At 41.1% G+C, this 16924-nt stretch overlaps 1 protein-coding gene across 1 annotated transcript; it reads right to left on the bottom strand.

Annotated features, from left to right (window-relative positions):
• Window positions 1-3270: 3270 nt before the first annotated feature.
• Window positions 3271-14691, bottom strand: slc37a4b (solute carrier family 37 member 4b). Its single transcript, XM_026182216.2, has 10 exons — window positions 14325-14691; window positions 13248-13661; window positions 12091-12323; window positions 10899-11145; window positions 6783-6935; window positions 6612-6697; window positions 5326-5439; window positions 5179-5244; window positions 4394-4532; window positions 3271-4314 (listed from the first exon to the last, which is right to left on the bottom strand). The coding sequence occupies exons 2-10, from the start codon at window positions 13393-13395 to the stop codon at window positions 4148-4150; spliced, it is 1353 nt and encodes a 450-aa protein (XP_026038001.1). The 5' UTR covers window positions 13396-13661; window positions 14325-14691; the 3' UTR covers window positions 3271-4147.
• Window positions 14692-16924: the final 2233 nt, after the last annotated feature.

Genomic DNA, 16924 nt, shown 5'->3' with positions numbered 1-16924 from the left:
AAAAGGGGATAAGTCAATGACGACGCTCAGACACGATGCTTCTCTTTCAGCAGCTTCATTGCGAATGATTCAGAAATATAAACATACATACAAAAGTATTAAACATCCTAACAACGATGTACAGTCTCTGTTAGTTGTAAGACAATATACCTCAAGACTGTTTTCTTTCCTTTTCTATAAGTTACAGATTAAATTGAATGTAAGAATTTACAAAAACAGGTTATGAATCAATAGACAAACTTAGATCATTAAACTGAAATGTACAGAAAATAAACAAAATATTCATATAAAAACACTAATAGGCATTTGTCTCTTCATACAAAATATACATGTTCTTCGTCCAGATCAAATGCAAAATGCACACAATGTATGTTTCATACACAGTCTGGCACGATAATGCTTCATGCTAGCCACCAACAGAGCGCTTAGCTTAGCTTGCTGCTTATAGCTTATCCTAACATCACAGTTAACACAGGTCATCTAAGTATTCCTAGTAACCTCTTGGTACATTTGGAAACACGGTCAGTACAACTCAACATACATATTTGTAAAGTCCAACAGCAGAATTGCACAATTATTACCTGAAAAGGGGATAAGTCAATGACGACGCTCAGACACGATGCTTCTCTTTCAGCAGCTTCATTGCGAATGAGGCATCGTGGCCAGAGCTCCCCCTTCCGGCAACAGCAGGCATAACTAATCAATCATGATCACTAAATCACATGGATTATTTCCCAGGCTCGACAAGTAGATCACAGATTGAATGTTACACAGGTTGTAGTCACATTAAGGATTATTATCCGGTTGAACATAGTCATGAACTCTTTTAACTATTTTAGCCTGTGTTACATTACGTCTCTTAATGGGACTTCTTTTACCCTTGTTTATACATTTACATATTTGAAATAAATTGAATAATATATTGGGTAACTTTTAACCACAACTTTTTACTCCATTATGGACTTCAACAAATAATCAATCTATCACAGATACAGGACCAAGCTAAAATCCTATATCAGACAAGACTAGCACAACATCTCCCAAAAGTCAAGCTAGTCTTCTGGGAGTTCCCCACTCCCAGAAGTTTGATCCCAGAAGTTTGTTGTTCAAAGAAGAGGGGACAATACACAGTGGTAAATATGGCCCCCGTCCCAGCTTTTTTTGAGATGTGCTGCTGGCATGAAAATTTACAATTACATAATTTTTTTAAATCTACAAAAAGTTCTGTTCACGGTAAATATTTCTATTCCTGTTTCCACAAGTTACTTCCTTTACCTTAGTTATCTCTGTGCCTTCCTCTTTTTTTCTCATTGTTGTGTTACTGTGTGTTACCTTGGCACACATTTGTTAAGGACCACACCTTCATTTAATTTTTTTACCTCCATATGGGACAGCAGTTACACTACTAATCCTTTCCTATCCTCGGTTAACAACTACGTTTGAAAGTTAATTATTAGCATATTTTCTTATTTTTCCTGTTGCGAGTAATTCACCTTTGTTCCTCATGTTCATTCACACTTTTGAAAGTTAAAAAAAACAACATATAATCAGTGAAACATAATTTGATGGCTTTATTTTTTCATACATTCTCACTGCATACTACCCTAAACCTTCACCTCTGAACCTTGTGGTTAAAAGAATACTGCAAATAATATTGCAGCTTGTTCCACATTTGGTCATGTTACAGCCTTATTCCAAAATGGATTCAATTCATTTTTAACCTCAAAATTAACCACAACACCCCATTATGAAAAAGTGGAAAAGGTTAGTTTGAAATTTTTGCAAATGCATAAAAACAACAAAATATACCATATATAAATATTCACAGTAGTTGCTCAATACTTAACTATTATAGCATTAAGTCTTTTTGAGTATGAAGCTACACGCTTGGCCACACCTATTTTTGGGCAGGTTCTCACATTGTTCTTTGCAGAACCTCTCAGGCTCAGGTTGGATGGGGAGTGTCAGTGCACAGAGTCTGGGCTCTCGCTGGGGCAGTCAAGGACCTGAAGCCACTCCTTTGTTATCTTGGCTGTGTGCTTAGGGTTGTTGTCCTGTTGGAAGATGAACCTTTAAGGTTTTCCTTGGGTTCTTGGCCACCTCACTAATGCCCTTCTACCTTAAGTACTCAGATTGGCCAGTATCCAGCTCTAGGAAGAGTCCTGTTGAATCCAAATTTCTCCCGTTTATGGATGATGGAGGACACTGTGCTCACTGGGACCTTCAATGCTGCAGAAATCTTTTGTACCTCTTTCCAGATCTGTGCCTCGAAACAATCCTGTTTCTGAAGTCTGCAGACAATTCCTTGGACTTCATGTCTTTGTTTTTGCTCTGACATGTGTTGTTGGACTTTAAATAGACTGGTGTGTATCTCATGAAATCATGTGCAGACAACTGAATATACCACAGGTGGAGTCCAATCAAATTGTAGAAACATCTGACATGTAAATTACGTTCGATATGGTTTCTTGGCATTTTGTTTTTCCAAGATCAACTTTGACCTTGGGCACCAACAGTGAAGGTCAAAGTCAAATGCTTAGCCATCCTAAGTACGCATGTCCCCCAAGGCCTCATGTATCATTGTCAAGTTTGAAGACGACTCATTAAAAAAAAAGTTTTTACCCGATTCTCGAATTTGGGTTAGGACCGACCTTTACCCAATTCTCACCAAAATTATATCAGCTCAAACTGTTACTGGTGTCTACCGTCACTCAAAATATGGCTGTAAATAAAATAAGGTTGTAATGTGACAACATGTGGAACAAGTAAAGAACTGAAATGTACCACAGGTAGCCCTGGTTCAGAGTCATAGTTAAACGTTTACCAAGACTTCTTATTTTTAATATCATCCCATTTTTAGTATTATTTTTTTCTTCCAATTATCCACAAACTCCAAACTCCAATTCTCCAAACTCAAGCAGCTGCTATCTGGTTCACTCATTAAAATAAATAAATAAATCAGTAAGTATGAAAGCATTCCCACATCCCACCATTTAGAAATACTTACAAACGTGTCTTTGCTCTAACTCACTCTATTTAAATTAAACCTTGGGTTATCATTAAATGTAATGGCTGTGTGTACTTATTGTTCTTCGAGGGATCAGGTGGGATTCAAACTGGTAACACTTGGATTGGGGGCTTTTTGCAGACAACGTCCATCCCTTTATGTATTCATTCAAGCAAAGGCGTCTGTTTTTACTCCGCATTTGTTCCTGCCCGTTTTTTGGACTTTTACCTGTCAGACACTGAAGGTGCAAAGGTCAACAACACTTTGTAGATAAAGAAAATGAAGCTTTTATTAGATCTTTACCTCTTTGAAAACCAGCACAACTCCAGTAAGACATGGCAAAGCAACACGTGCTGTAACCTTTCAGTTGACAAAGATCAGGTGGTCGAGAGATTTTATTAACAGTTTATAGTCCAGATGATATGTACTTTGTTTATCCCAAAAATTAAGAAATCTGCTCCACAAAACTACAACGGCAGTGACATTATCATCTGTATTTATCTGTTCTAAAAACAAATAAATAAACATGCCAGATCAGAAAAGCTGACATAACCAGAGAACAAACTATCATTTAGCAAACGACTGTGTAGAAAAATACGGTCTCCAAATGCTTCATGTCAGTGAACACGTTAATGAAAAGAAGTTTTACAAATACTTGAGGTATAAGTGAACAATGTTACCTTTAATGTACAGACCCTTCAGTCAACATTCACTGTGTTAAACAGAAACGACCTGCACTGTAGGCAGGATGTGAAAATGGGCTCTACATACGGTTCAACTCAAGAAAACCGACTCACAGCTTTTGATACTTTGGTGTCGGTATGTTTTCTGAAACATACATCTTTAGACCATTTGTAAGCACATCGATATGAGAAACTTTTTCTATTGATTGGCTGATTAAGTTGAAGTGTTAAAACAGAAGCTTTTGATGAGCATGGATCTACAGGACCTTTGTGCACTTTAATATTAATCCATGCATGTGGGATTACCTGGGACTAAATAAGTGATTCCATGATCGGCATCAGCCCTGAGGATGCCGTCAAAGATTTCATGATTAGTCTTGTTTTGGCTGGTCAAGCTGGATCTGTATTAATGTGCGGTATTTTGCATATAGAGTCACCAGCAGTACCAACAGGGACTTTAGTCCACTTTCTCTGTGATCCGTCCCATTTTGGTGCGCATGTTACGTACAAGGAAGAATCCGATGGTGGTGACGCCCATTATCACCTCAGCTACCCAGAACGCCACGTCCCAGCTGTGCTGCTTGGCAATAGTGCTGAAGGGCAGCCCTGCCATGAAAGCTCCCACTGCAACAAAAAGAAAGCTTGTGTGTTCATATCAAAGGGTCAAAACCTGAAACATGACAATGATTTTACTGCAGCTCACCGTTAGCCATTAGAGCTACAACAGCATGAGATGTTCCACAGAAGTTTGAAGGAGCACTTTCACTGGCTATCACCCCGAACAGGGCGACTGGTCCATAAGAAGAAAATCCAAACATGGCACCAAGCAAGAGGATCCAAATCTGTGAATGAGAGAAAACATACATAAAATAAAAGCCTTCTGGTGGAAAAAAATTTTTCTAGGGTGTCCACAGGTACCGATACTGAAACTGGGACATTTTTAAACCTTTAGGTGAATCTTAAAGTTCATTTGAAGCTCAAAAGAGAATGAACTCTTTTAAAGTGAACGGGTAAAAAGGTAAAAAGACATATTTTGGTTGAGTTTGTCCAAATGCTGATTTTCCCAAATGAAATCCCAAATGTTGCAAGCTTGAAAATTTATTTTATGCAACACAGTTTGCTTCAGAAGCAGTTTCTTTTAAAGGTACAGGTGTTAAACACCAACAACATTTGCCATTAAACATCTATTGTCCCAGTTCCACAGACTAATAAATGCCTTTTTCTTCATCAGCTTCAGGGTTTCCATCACTGCAAGCTGAACGGGTAACTGGGCCCTAACTGGCCCCCTGCTGGGCCGGAGTGTAACCCACATCTCTTCCCAGAAATAGTCAGTGGATGGCACTGTAACACTGGGTAGTGTGTCTGAGTCTGCTGTAGAGAACAACATAGAGCCGCTATGCTCGCTGTTCAGAACAACTCACCAGCTAGCCTTTTGATAAGTAGCTACATTGTTTTTATTCACATGGAATGATTCTTTCCGGAGCATACCTCTTTCTCTGACACACCAATGAGGACGGATACAGGATGAATGACTTGGACCCAAAGTGGAGGCTCCTGAACAAAGACATTTACTCTTAGAGTTTTTTGAGGACTGAAAGGTATACATTTCACGTGGATTACAAAATGATGAATTACCTTTGGGATTTCAGGTGTGATGGTCACTCTGAAGAGGTACATTGACACATACATGCCAGCCATCATGACAATAAGCAGGCCATGGCGAGGGTTGCCATGGGTGCCCAAGCCTTTCTAGAAAAAGGCAAAGAAAGGAGCAAAACACTAAAATCAACACCCTTCATACTGAAACATGTGATGTATCAAAACCAGGTTTAAGTCTAAAACCTAAATAAATAATAATAATTAAAAAAAAAAAAGTCAGACTTCAACCTTGGAAAATTCGAGCAGTATGTTAATTTGAAATCAACCCTAACCCTGCTTATTCTCTCACTCATAAAATCAAACTGTGGTGAAAATGTAGCCACAAATGCACAGGAGGACTCAACATCACTGAACAGGCCAGTCGCAATAGTTGCGAGCTGCATTGACACGCAGTGCAGTTACATTTCTATGGAGGTGCACGTCAGGTTACGGTGTTGGGCTTTGCACTTATTGTGTAAATATCCTGCTACATCCCCGGTAACCTGATGTGCACCTTCCAGAAATGTCACCAGCTGTGTCTGTGTCGACACAGTGCTTTCAGTGCTCAAGTAAAGAACCAGTCCATTTAACTATTGGATTGGCCTGTGCATCCTGAACTCTACAAAGATTCATAGCAGTAGGTTAAAGAGGGCCTTAGATGAAATGTAACCATAGGTAAGTTACATTCTAAGGTTTCAGAGGGGTTTGCTGTTACAATGTAGCTACAGTCCGACTGTGTGGCTGTGCTGAGTGGGAACTCCCACTCACAGCCGAGAGGCTTGCTGGAGAAGGATTTTGGGGGAAATAGTGTGCAGTGTATTTATAGTTTAGGCATCAGAAACTGCGAAATAAACTACATTTTTTCTGTATTTGCTATATTTGCTAACTGTTAATTCATACTTGGCTAACAATTTAATTGCTAGCCAAATGTTTAGCAAAATATTTACTACTTTTATTCACAGTTTGGCAATAATAAGATTTCAAGTGTCTATCCATTTCTGTTAGCTTTCGAAGAATTTGTTTTTTAATGAATTTCAAATACCAGTGATACCTTAAGCAGAGAATTCCAACTATTTCTTTGTTAATATTACATAACTTATGGTTATTTCCGTTACTTTTAGTAGAGCTTTTTGCTTAAACTTTTTAAAGGCTCATTCAAGCCTTTAATTATTTGAAATAGTTGAGCTAACTAATCCACTTAACCAATCGCTACTCGTATGCTTGTTCAAGAATCCCTTTAACTGACCCAAGTTGTTTTAATTCAACTCCTATCGGTTACTCACCCGAGCCACAGCTCTGTCTGAAATGAAGCCTGACGTAAGGCTGCCCACAAAGCCTCCAACCTCCAAGGCACTCATGTAGGTACTGCCTGTTAGCAACAGAGCTTCCGTCATCACCCACAACCAGTCAGATGACGTGAAAACTATGTGGGAAGCAACAATGAACACACGCACCCATGAGAGCAGTCTGGCCTTTCTCCTGCATGAGGAACAGCTGTCCCCAGTCGGTGGCAGCCGTCTTCACTCCAAACACCACCAAGTAACCCAGAGACAGCACCCACAGGAAAGGAGACAGGAGGAATTCACTCAGGGTGCTTTCACTGCTTCCTGGTGAGCACGGACACAAAAAGAGCTCATGAATACTTAACAGTCCAAATAATGTAAAGAATGAAGTTTTTTCAATTATTCTACAAAGCATGCCTGTCACATGGTATGGTCATAAAGGGATGGACATATTCAGCAACTGTGGCATTTAAACAATGATCAATTGGTGCTAACATACAAAGTGTGTCAAGAAAGGGACCTCCAGACTGCTCATCCAAAGCAGGATGAAGCCATGCTTTCATGATGTTTACACCAAATTCTGACCTTACATCTGAATGTCACAACAGAAACGGAGAGTTTTTCAGTTTCTGATGACAAGTCACATGTTCGACATAACTTGGTTGTAACGAGTGGTTGAGTTACTGAAGCGTTCCTATTGGATCAGTCTGAGCATTCGCCTTTGAATTCCCACATCTATCCAGAGAACTGCCGCCCACTGGATATTTTCTCTTCTTCACACCATTCTGTGAGGATTGTGCAGAAAGATCCCAGCAGTTCAGCGATTTCTGAAAATACTCAGACCAACTCGTCTCGGACCAACAACTGTGCCATGTTTAAAGTCAATTAAACCACTTCTTTCCCATTCTGATGCTCAATTTCAACCTTTAGCAGGTGCCCCTCACTACCCGACTCACTGGACCCTCTACAGTTCGCATACCGCCACAACAGGTCCACTGATGATGCCATAGCCCTGACACTACATACTGCCCTGTCACACCTGGAGAAGAGAGACACGTATGTGAGGATGCTGTTTGTAGATTACAGCTCAGCATTCAATACCATCGTTCCCTCGAAGCTGGACAGGAAACTGCAGGATCTAGGACTGAGCAGCTCCCTCTGCAGCTGGATCCTTAGCTTCCTGTCTGACAGACGCCAAGTGGTCAGACTGGGCAGCATCACCTCATCCCCCGTCACACTGAACACTGGTGCTCCACAGGGGTGTGTACTGAGCTCTCTCCTGTACTCACTCTACACCTACGACTGCACAGCCACTAACAACTCCAACATCATTGTGAAGTTTGCGGACGACACTACAGTGGTGGGTCTTATCACCAACGGTGATGAGACGGCTTACAGGGAGGTGGTCAGCGCCCTGACCCACTGGTGTCAAGACAACCATCTCACCCTCAACGTCGCAAAGACAAAGGAGTTGATAGTGGACTTCCGGAGGTGCGGAGAAGTACACACCCCCATCACCATCAACGGCGCTGCTGTGGAGAGAGTGAGCAGCTTCCGGTTCCTTGGTGTACATCTGGCTGAGGATCTTACGTGGTCAGTACACACAAACAAAACAGTGAAGAAGGCGCAGCAGCGCCTCTTCTTTCTCAGGAGACTGAAAAGATTCGGCATGAGCCCCCGCATCCTCAGGACCTTCTATCACTGTGCCATTGAGAGCATCCTCACTGGATGCATCACCACCTGGTATGGCAACAGCACCGCCTACAACTGCAAAGCTCTCCAGCGAGTAGTGCGGTGCTCTGAACGGATAATTGGAGGTGAGCTTCCCTCCCTCCAAGACATCTACAGGAAGCGGTGCCTGAGGAAAGCGGGGAGGATCATCAAGGACTCCAGTCACCCCAGCCATAAACTGTTCAGACTGCTTCCATCAGGAAGGAGGTTCTGCAGCATCCGGTCCCGTACCAGCAGACTGAGAGACAGCTTCTTCCACCAGGCCATCAGACTGCTGAACACGTCATAGACACCTCAGCTTCACTACTGGAACTTTAACATTATGCACTCCATACTGTACAGTAATGCCACTGTTTTGCACATGTCTCACTCTGTATATTTTATTTTATTTATTTTATATATTCTATTCATTGTTTACTCTATTTAATTTGTAAAATATGTGTACACACACACACACACACACACACACACACACACACACACACACACGTAGAAAAATATTTAGTATACACATCCAGAAATGCATATACTATTATATATTGTACATATATTTATTAGTTTCAGATGTAGCCATTCTTGTATTTTGCTTGTTTACATTATTGTATTTTGCACAACTCTGTTGCTTGTGAAGCTCGCACACAAGAATTTCACTCACATGTGCTGTACCAATGTACCTGCACATGTGATGTGACAATAAAAGTGATTTGATTTGACTACTGTGATGGCCTCAACCACATGTTGGTAACAATCAGTCCAGACACTCACCTCATTAGTTTGTTTTGTGTTTAAACATTTATTTCAGGAATGTCATTCATTCATTTATTTACTTAAACCTAACAGTGACGTTATGAAGCGTGCACATATTAGCACTGTGTGATTCTGTTATATTAATTATGTTTCTCTTTCTTTTGAGTTTTCTCTTTGGGCAAAAGGCGTGGCCAAGGGCCGAGGACTATGAAAGCCAACCACACCCCCTACAAACAAGGTGGGTGTTTTAGGTTTGGTTAAGTTAATTTGTGCTTAGATAGTCTTCATGTTTAATTCGGTTTCCTCTATTGTGTCTAAATGATTTGGCCAAACCACTATAAAAAGTTACCCGCCTGTGTCTTTGCGTTTAAGTCAGTCTGTGAGTTAATTCTGTATATTTTGTTTGCTTAGTTACTTTTATGTTACTTTTTGAGCAGAGTTGTATTTAGTTGACCTCTTTTATGGGCCCATTAATTATATTTTGAACTTTGGTGTGGAATAAAAACACACCATGAAGACATTTTTCCTGTGTCCTCTATGCCTTTACTGCTTGATCCCTCAAAAATACATACCTAAATGCAGTGAGCTGCTGTCATGTGACCGGCTGATTAGATATTTATTTTAACTAGCAATTGAACAGGTGTACCTAACAAAGTGGCTGGTGAGTATAAGCGTACCAGCAAGTGAGAGTAAGATCTACAGTACGAAGTTTACAGACAGTGAGAAAGAGAAAAATATTTTTACAGTAATAGCTACTGCAGCAAAAAGAGCTAATGGGCACAGTTGTGAGTGAAATGTTAGCATTCAGCTGTACACTGTGTTCATCGCCTGCAGAGGATCAAAGTTCTGCTGGTGTAAACTTCTGATGCCTCACTTGGATATAAGTTGACCCAAACCTGAAAGCTAGTGAGCAGCTATGAGCCAAGCTCAGAACACTAAGCATCCGCCAGAGGTCTCTGTACTACAGAGCTGCAGATCTGGCAAAAAAATCTGCCATTATGACACTTATGTGCACATGAAAAAAATATGCTTTCCATATGGGTTGCAAATGTGTACGATATCCACAAGTAATGATTTGTCCACGTCTGTTTCACACTGGGACTTGAACCCAGCTTACCTTTGTGAATCTTTGCAATGCCGGCAGCATTAAACGTGCCTCGAAACCCCACGTGGGCACGCGACGTGATCAGTTTGTCCACATGTATTTAAGGTTTGGTGAGCAAGCGAGAGCGAGGTTTCATGTAGTTCTACACATTTGTACACACAGAAAGGTTTTTGAAAGTGTAAATTATCAGATTCAGAGCTGAACTTAATAAATGATCAGTATTTATTCTGGTTTGGATGTATGCGTTTTGTATAATAGTTTCACGTGTGGTCAGGCTGCTTTGTATTTGTGTGTGGATTGAAGCATGTACTATGAGTCCTATAAGTTACACACAAATCATTACACACAAGCTTAGTTTATGCTTGTAGATCATACTGTATGCATTTGTAACTCTATTGAGACGTGTTTTCCCATATTTTGGGAGTCCTGTCCATCTTTGGCTCCACATACCAATGCAAGCAGGTTTTTGCTCTAATTGTCCAATACAGTTCACCTTCATGAGCATCAAAGAAATTCACTGTAGGAATTCTGACAGGGATTCATCCATCATCCACTGGTTCAGGATAATAATGTCACTACTTAAAAAAGAGGAAAATTAGCTTACAAGTGAGTTGTTTGCATCCCTGAACACGTCCCCGTGTGACTGACATGATGATCGTTTAAAGCTACACAGGAAGTGACCTTTCCGTTCTTGGTTCTCTCACCTCCTTTCGCTCCCTTCTTGGCCGCTGCCTCCATGCTGGGCAGGCCCACATCCTTTGGCTCATTCTTTACAAACACTAGACAAACAAATGAGAAGGCAGCACAGAAAATGCCCGACATGGTCAGGATGGTCCTCCAGTCGTAGTAATGCAGCAGCACTGAGACCAAGATTGGACCCAGACTCCCAGCCAGGTTCATGCTGCAGGACAGCACAGACCACCATGTTCCAAACTGGGAAGGCTCATACCACTGACGGAGAACAGACACAAAGAATCAAATATTAAAGCCTATTTAAGCACAACTTGAAACCACATATTGCTCATATTAGCTACTTTCCATTTGCTGAGGCAACCCACAAGTTATGGAACTAAATTTGTCACTGAGTGCAGTTTATCTTAAAAGATTATATGTGAGCTGTGCAGAGAGATTATTGCAAATCTAATAATCAACAGAATTGTAGCACAATGACAGCACAGACAAAAAGCGTAATCTGTTTTTGACATCAGAGCCACACGCCCTCAAGACTTAATCGACCTAAACGCGACCATAAATAGTCCTCATACCGTACCCCTGAAAGATTGTCCTGTAACTTCAGAATCTACTGGGCAAATATTTAAAGTTGATTTAAATCTTTTTCTTCTCCATCGCGTGTGAATGTAAACTCAAGTATGGAACACACTTGGAGGGATGAAACGTGTTTGCTCTGACTGGGGATGGGAAACTCTTCTGAACAATGTTACTATTCTTCAAAAACATCTCCTGAGGATCTTCCATAAATACATTGACCTGTAATCTGATCCCCTGCCACATGCTGAACATATGCCAAAGCCTATTTATTGCCCAGCTGTTCCTAACCGCTACGTTTAAGAGAGCTTCTTACTTTAAGATACCTTCCAACGTATCTCAGAGTCTAATGGATTAGCATTTGCTCGAACATATGACTGTAGGACCGTAGTCCTACCAAAGGTGAGTCCTATATATGTCAAGGAATCCAATTACTGCAAATAAAATAGGAAATATACATGTTTAATGCACCGGAGTAAAGAATCCAAACACACAACATACAGGTAGTCCTCCCCTGTAAGTGATGTCTTTTCACTAGTTGCGAAAGCATTACAAGCATCATGGGCACCCTGCGTGCTGACAGCATTACACTTATACTGGTGCACGAGGTGGCAGACAGGATGATATTACCTTGCGGAGCACTTTCCCACATGGGGGCCAGCCACAGCCTTGTCCCAGGCCGTTGATGAACCACAGCAGAGAGAACATGGATACAGTAGAGGACCAGGAGAAGACCACATTGATGCCCCCTACCAGGAAAAGGCCAATGGAGAAAAGCCAGCGGGCGCTGATCTTATCTGACAGCACGCCGCTGATGAACTTACTGATGGCATAGGCCATAGTCTGGCTGCTGGTGATCAGACCTGCAGAGACACAGTGCAGATTGCTATTTCAGTATGATGCAAACTGTCTACTGAAGAAGATTTGGGTTGCTACAAAGTATACACATTAATAACTCAGTATCACAACATTTTACTTTTTTCTTTACCTGTGTGACTGAGCGATTAGCTTGCTCTGAATTAGGAGCTAGCTTTGTAAAGCTGACGTTTTGGTTGAGCCGACTTAATTTCAGTTTTCTTGTGTAACGTTATCTCGGGATGGTGATGAGGCCCCTTGTTCATAGCATTCCCTGACATTTGGTGCTCCTGTATTGAAATGCAAAATATCGCTATGCTACGTTTTATCAATTTTTTCCCCAACCATAATCTATAGTCACAAATTGAGTGGATTTACAGAAGGAAAAACATCCTTCCCACTTTGAAATTACTCATGCAATATCCACAGCCCAGAGGCCTCGAGTGAGGAGCAGGATTTTGTCTTATCCAGGTAACTGTGTGTGGAGTCTCAGAAGTGTAACATGACCTGTTCTTATCAGGTGAACTAATTCATCATTTGTATAAACAAATAAACAAAAAGCATGTCCAATGTGCTTTTTCAACAGGAAACATGAACGTGTGTAAAGCTGTTTCTAAATTCTTCATGCCGTGGGTTGGACCAGCCCTTTGTGAACACCACAAAATAAGCACAAATTGATGGACATGTTTATAAATGTTATCTTTTTGGGACCATTTTTAAACCAAAACTCTCCCCAGTGGAAATTTTGAGGTCAAATCAGTGCAAGTGACATAACAAGCACTCTGGTGGGTGTAGCAGCAATCAAACAAACACTTCACATAGCAACGCTTGTGCAACTGCTTGATTAAAGGCTTAAATGCTTGCTAAAGAAGCTTTTCCTTACACTCAACAGCCTAAAAAATAAAAGCATCCTGTTATTGTTTCCATCTTACCCAGATCATCTTTGTCCAGTTCTATCTCCTCCATCACAGAGGGCATGACAAATGAGAAGGTCTTTCTGTTAAAGAAATAGAGCGAGTAGCCGATGAACATGCAAATGAAGATGACTAAACGATAGTAGCCGTAGCCTGTAGCCCCCATGATTACAGTCAATGCAAATAATTATAATAATAATATTTGTTCTTCAGTGGAGTCTTGTTTCTGGGCCCTCTGGAATCAGCTAGATGCTGACACTACTGGTAAAGGGTTGTTTGCAGCAGGAGGTCTAAAATAAGATGTAGCATGGGATAAAATATTCTCCATGAGGTGACGCTCTACAGCAGGCTCCGTGCTGGCTGGTAGCTTTGCCTATCTGTGAGGCTGCTGCTTGGGGACACCGGGACGGAGGACAGGAACTTTAAGGCAGCCTGAAAAATGAGAGCAAGAAAACACACATTATTTTAGACAGAAGCAGCTTCATCAGGTCATCCAATTTATTACATCAAGCTGGAATGGCACAGACTGACTATCTGCAGTTTCTTTTCTTCAGGTCAAAAAATTGCCACGGTGCTGACCAGGTCAGGTGCAGGAGCTACAGCCCAGCTTGCTCAGTTTCACTGCTCTAGCATGCTGCCCTATAAATGTCAGAGTTGAAGGCTCCAGTTAGCAACCCTCAAACTATCAGATGTCAGAAAACCTGCAAGACTAGTCAGCTTGTAGCACACGGTACGATACGAAAAGCTTAATTGTCAAATACTTAGAATTCCACCATAAGCTCTGTGCTTTTACACTTTAATGGCATTCTGTACGTGTCCATTTAAACTCACTAAACCCTGGCTGCTGACGCCTAAAGCGTCTTAAACAACCGAACAAGTCGCTAATAGCAGTTGAATTACTCAAATGGCAGCGGTCTTGCTAACAAACATCGGCGAACTGATTTGTGGGACTTTCCGTGTCTGTCAACGCTCCCCGGGCTCCTTTAACCAAACCCCGACGTAAAGCGAGCTATAACCCCCGTCAGTGCCGCGGGGCACAGCAACCTAGCGGCTCGCTGAAGCGCTGAATGGAGAAATGCCGGCAGAGCCCGTTACCTTTCATTCGTGTCCCTCGTCCGTGCTGAAACACGGTGCGCGTTCGTGAATCTGCAGTCCCGGGAGCGCGGCTGCGCGACATACATGGAGTGGGCACATCCACGACACACAAAGACAACACAGCGTGGCAGGTTATCAGTTACTATGCTGCACTGCCAGTCACTAAAACAGACAATATCAAGTATTCGCACTTAGGTAGAGGTCGGTTTTCATGCCGCCAAACTCCAGTGAAAAATATCTGAATTTAAGCTTGTGATGCCTCGCAAAACAACTAGCCCCATATTACTGTTGAGCTGGCATATCTTAGGAATCACTCGGGCCTGCAGAATAATACGGCACAGCCAGCCTTCTATTATTACACGAAGACATCAATATTTAGCTCGCATTGCTCACTACCGCCCTCCTCTGCAAACTGGTGTGAAGAGCAACTGAAAGAGGGGGTCTAGAGAAATTCCTCAGATCCCCACAGAATCTTTATTACATATAAAAGTCTCACATTCACTAGTTAAAGTACACATTCTGCATTAAAATATTTGTTTTTGACAGTAAAACTAACTTTATATGGAGAAAACAAAGAGTACTGACAGAAACATGACAAGGCCAAAATACCCAGTGCTGCTGGCATTTAGACATGTAAAGATGACCTGCTAAAGTTCAAAAGGCACATCAGAATAAGAAGGAAAGATGAGATAAAAGACTTTGAACGTGCCATTGTTATTTTCACCAAGCATGCTAGGGTGAGTATTTCATAAACTGCTGATCTAATAGGATTACAGTGAATGGCTATATATATCCTTGTCGATATTTGAAGTCAGAGGAGAATGGCCAGACAGCTTCAAGCTGAGAGTACAACCAATACAACCATACCTTTGAACAAAGGTATGGTTGGTTCACCTCACCTTGGTTGTAACATTACAACCAAGGTGAGGTGAAGAGCATCTCCGAATCACTGCTCCGAATCTAGTTTTCAGTCCTTCATTCGTCCTCATATGACGACTGAAGGTTTGCAAAATCGCTCATGTCAAGTAGTCAAAATAGCAAAATGATATCTAAGTGGGATTTCAGTGTTTTTAAAAACATGAACTTCTACAAAATAATTTGCTCCTCTATGTGCTTTGATTGCAGCTTTATGAATGGATGGCCAACATGCTCATGAATCAGAATGTCAGCTAGTTTGTTCAGGTGCAGCAGGAGGGGCGGAGTCAGAGAGAAAGTCAGAGTTTGTTGAAGAAAACCTGACAGTGAGGCTTAGTTCACAGTCTGTAACTGACTCGGAGTTGAAGTGAACTCTCTTACTTAACAGAAAACCTGGAGCTTTCCCTCTGCTCGCCACTCTGTTCTTCACTCACTGTTCTGTGTGAGGTTACAGACACTCACTGGTCGTTTGTATAATCACAGCTGAAGCTTCGTTATCAACAACATGCCATTAACATTATTTTTTCTCAATTGGGGGGAATCTTTTCCTGTACACACTGCTGGGTTGACACAGGAAGGAAATATCAACAGGATATTGTTTCAAAGATTTCTGAATGTGCCCTCGTCAGGCAGTACTCTCTCACGATGCAATTCACGTAGAGAACGAAGGAGCCTCTAACAGTGGGGGGAAATGAGTGTAATTATAGATAGTCCTGGAGCTGTTTCACTATTATCAAAGAAAGTGTAAAAAAGCGCTGAGGATTAAATGGCAGTGACAGCTACAGATGTTCTGTGCCAGTATTTTTTTAGCTTATGAAGTGGAGCGTAAAGATTTCCCTTATGCAAAGTTTTTACTACAAAACACCGATAACATGTGGAACAATAGATGGTGTGCTGACAAAACACTTTTTTGTGATTTACATTTTATTAATTTTATATATAAATGTTTGTGTTGTGCTTGTACATATGCAGGTAGTTATAGAATAGAACAGAATAGAATAGGCTTTTACTGTCATTGTCTATGTACAGCAAAATTGTGGATAAATTATTATAAACTGCTCCAAGTGAGCTGTAAGCAGGTGAAGGTGGTTGTCTATTTGGTGATTAATGTGTCCTATACTGCACTGCAGTAAAAAGACACGCAGCATTGTTGTGATTCATTTCATTTCATAGCAAAGCTGGAGATGAGAATGAGTTTCAACTAAAGCACTGTTACTGAGTCAGTGATATTGGATTGTTATTAACGCTGATGAAAGATTTTTGATGAGGTGGACGACACTTAACCTGTGTCAAAGTTCTGCCAAGAGCGTCCTTTACAGTTTTACCTTATGGATGTGGGGTAGTTGCTGTGGTTCAGGTTAAGTCCCACAGTAGTGCATTTCAACTGTCACAGACACACGATATACAGTAGAGTAATGCATGCACAATACTGAAATCCTGGAATTATAGTCCTGAAAAATATTCCAGAAATTAGTGTCAAAATGAACAAAATCTAGCCCAATTTCCCCTCATTTATCTTCAAAATGACACTTATGGTCTATTATAATGACAATTTCATTCTTATCCCTTGTTTTTGATGATAATGATGGGGACGATGATGTTTCTAATACAGAGATTAATACTAAAATAAGATCACTATCATTGTGTAAGCCATTCAGTTATCAATGTTGGAGACGCTGTATATG

The sequence above is a fragment of the Astatotilapia calliptera genome, chromosome 10, assembly GCF_964374335.1.
Source record: "Astatotilapia calliptera chromosome 10, fAstCal68.1, whole genome shotgun sequence".
Taxonomy (NCBI): Eukaryota; Metazoa; Chordata; class Actinopteri; order Cichliformes; family Cichlidae; genus Astatotilapia; species Astatotilapia calliptera.
The sequence above is the reverse complement of the archived record's forward strand: the minus strand, read 5'-3'. Positions and strand labels throughout refer to the sequence as shown.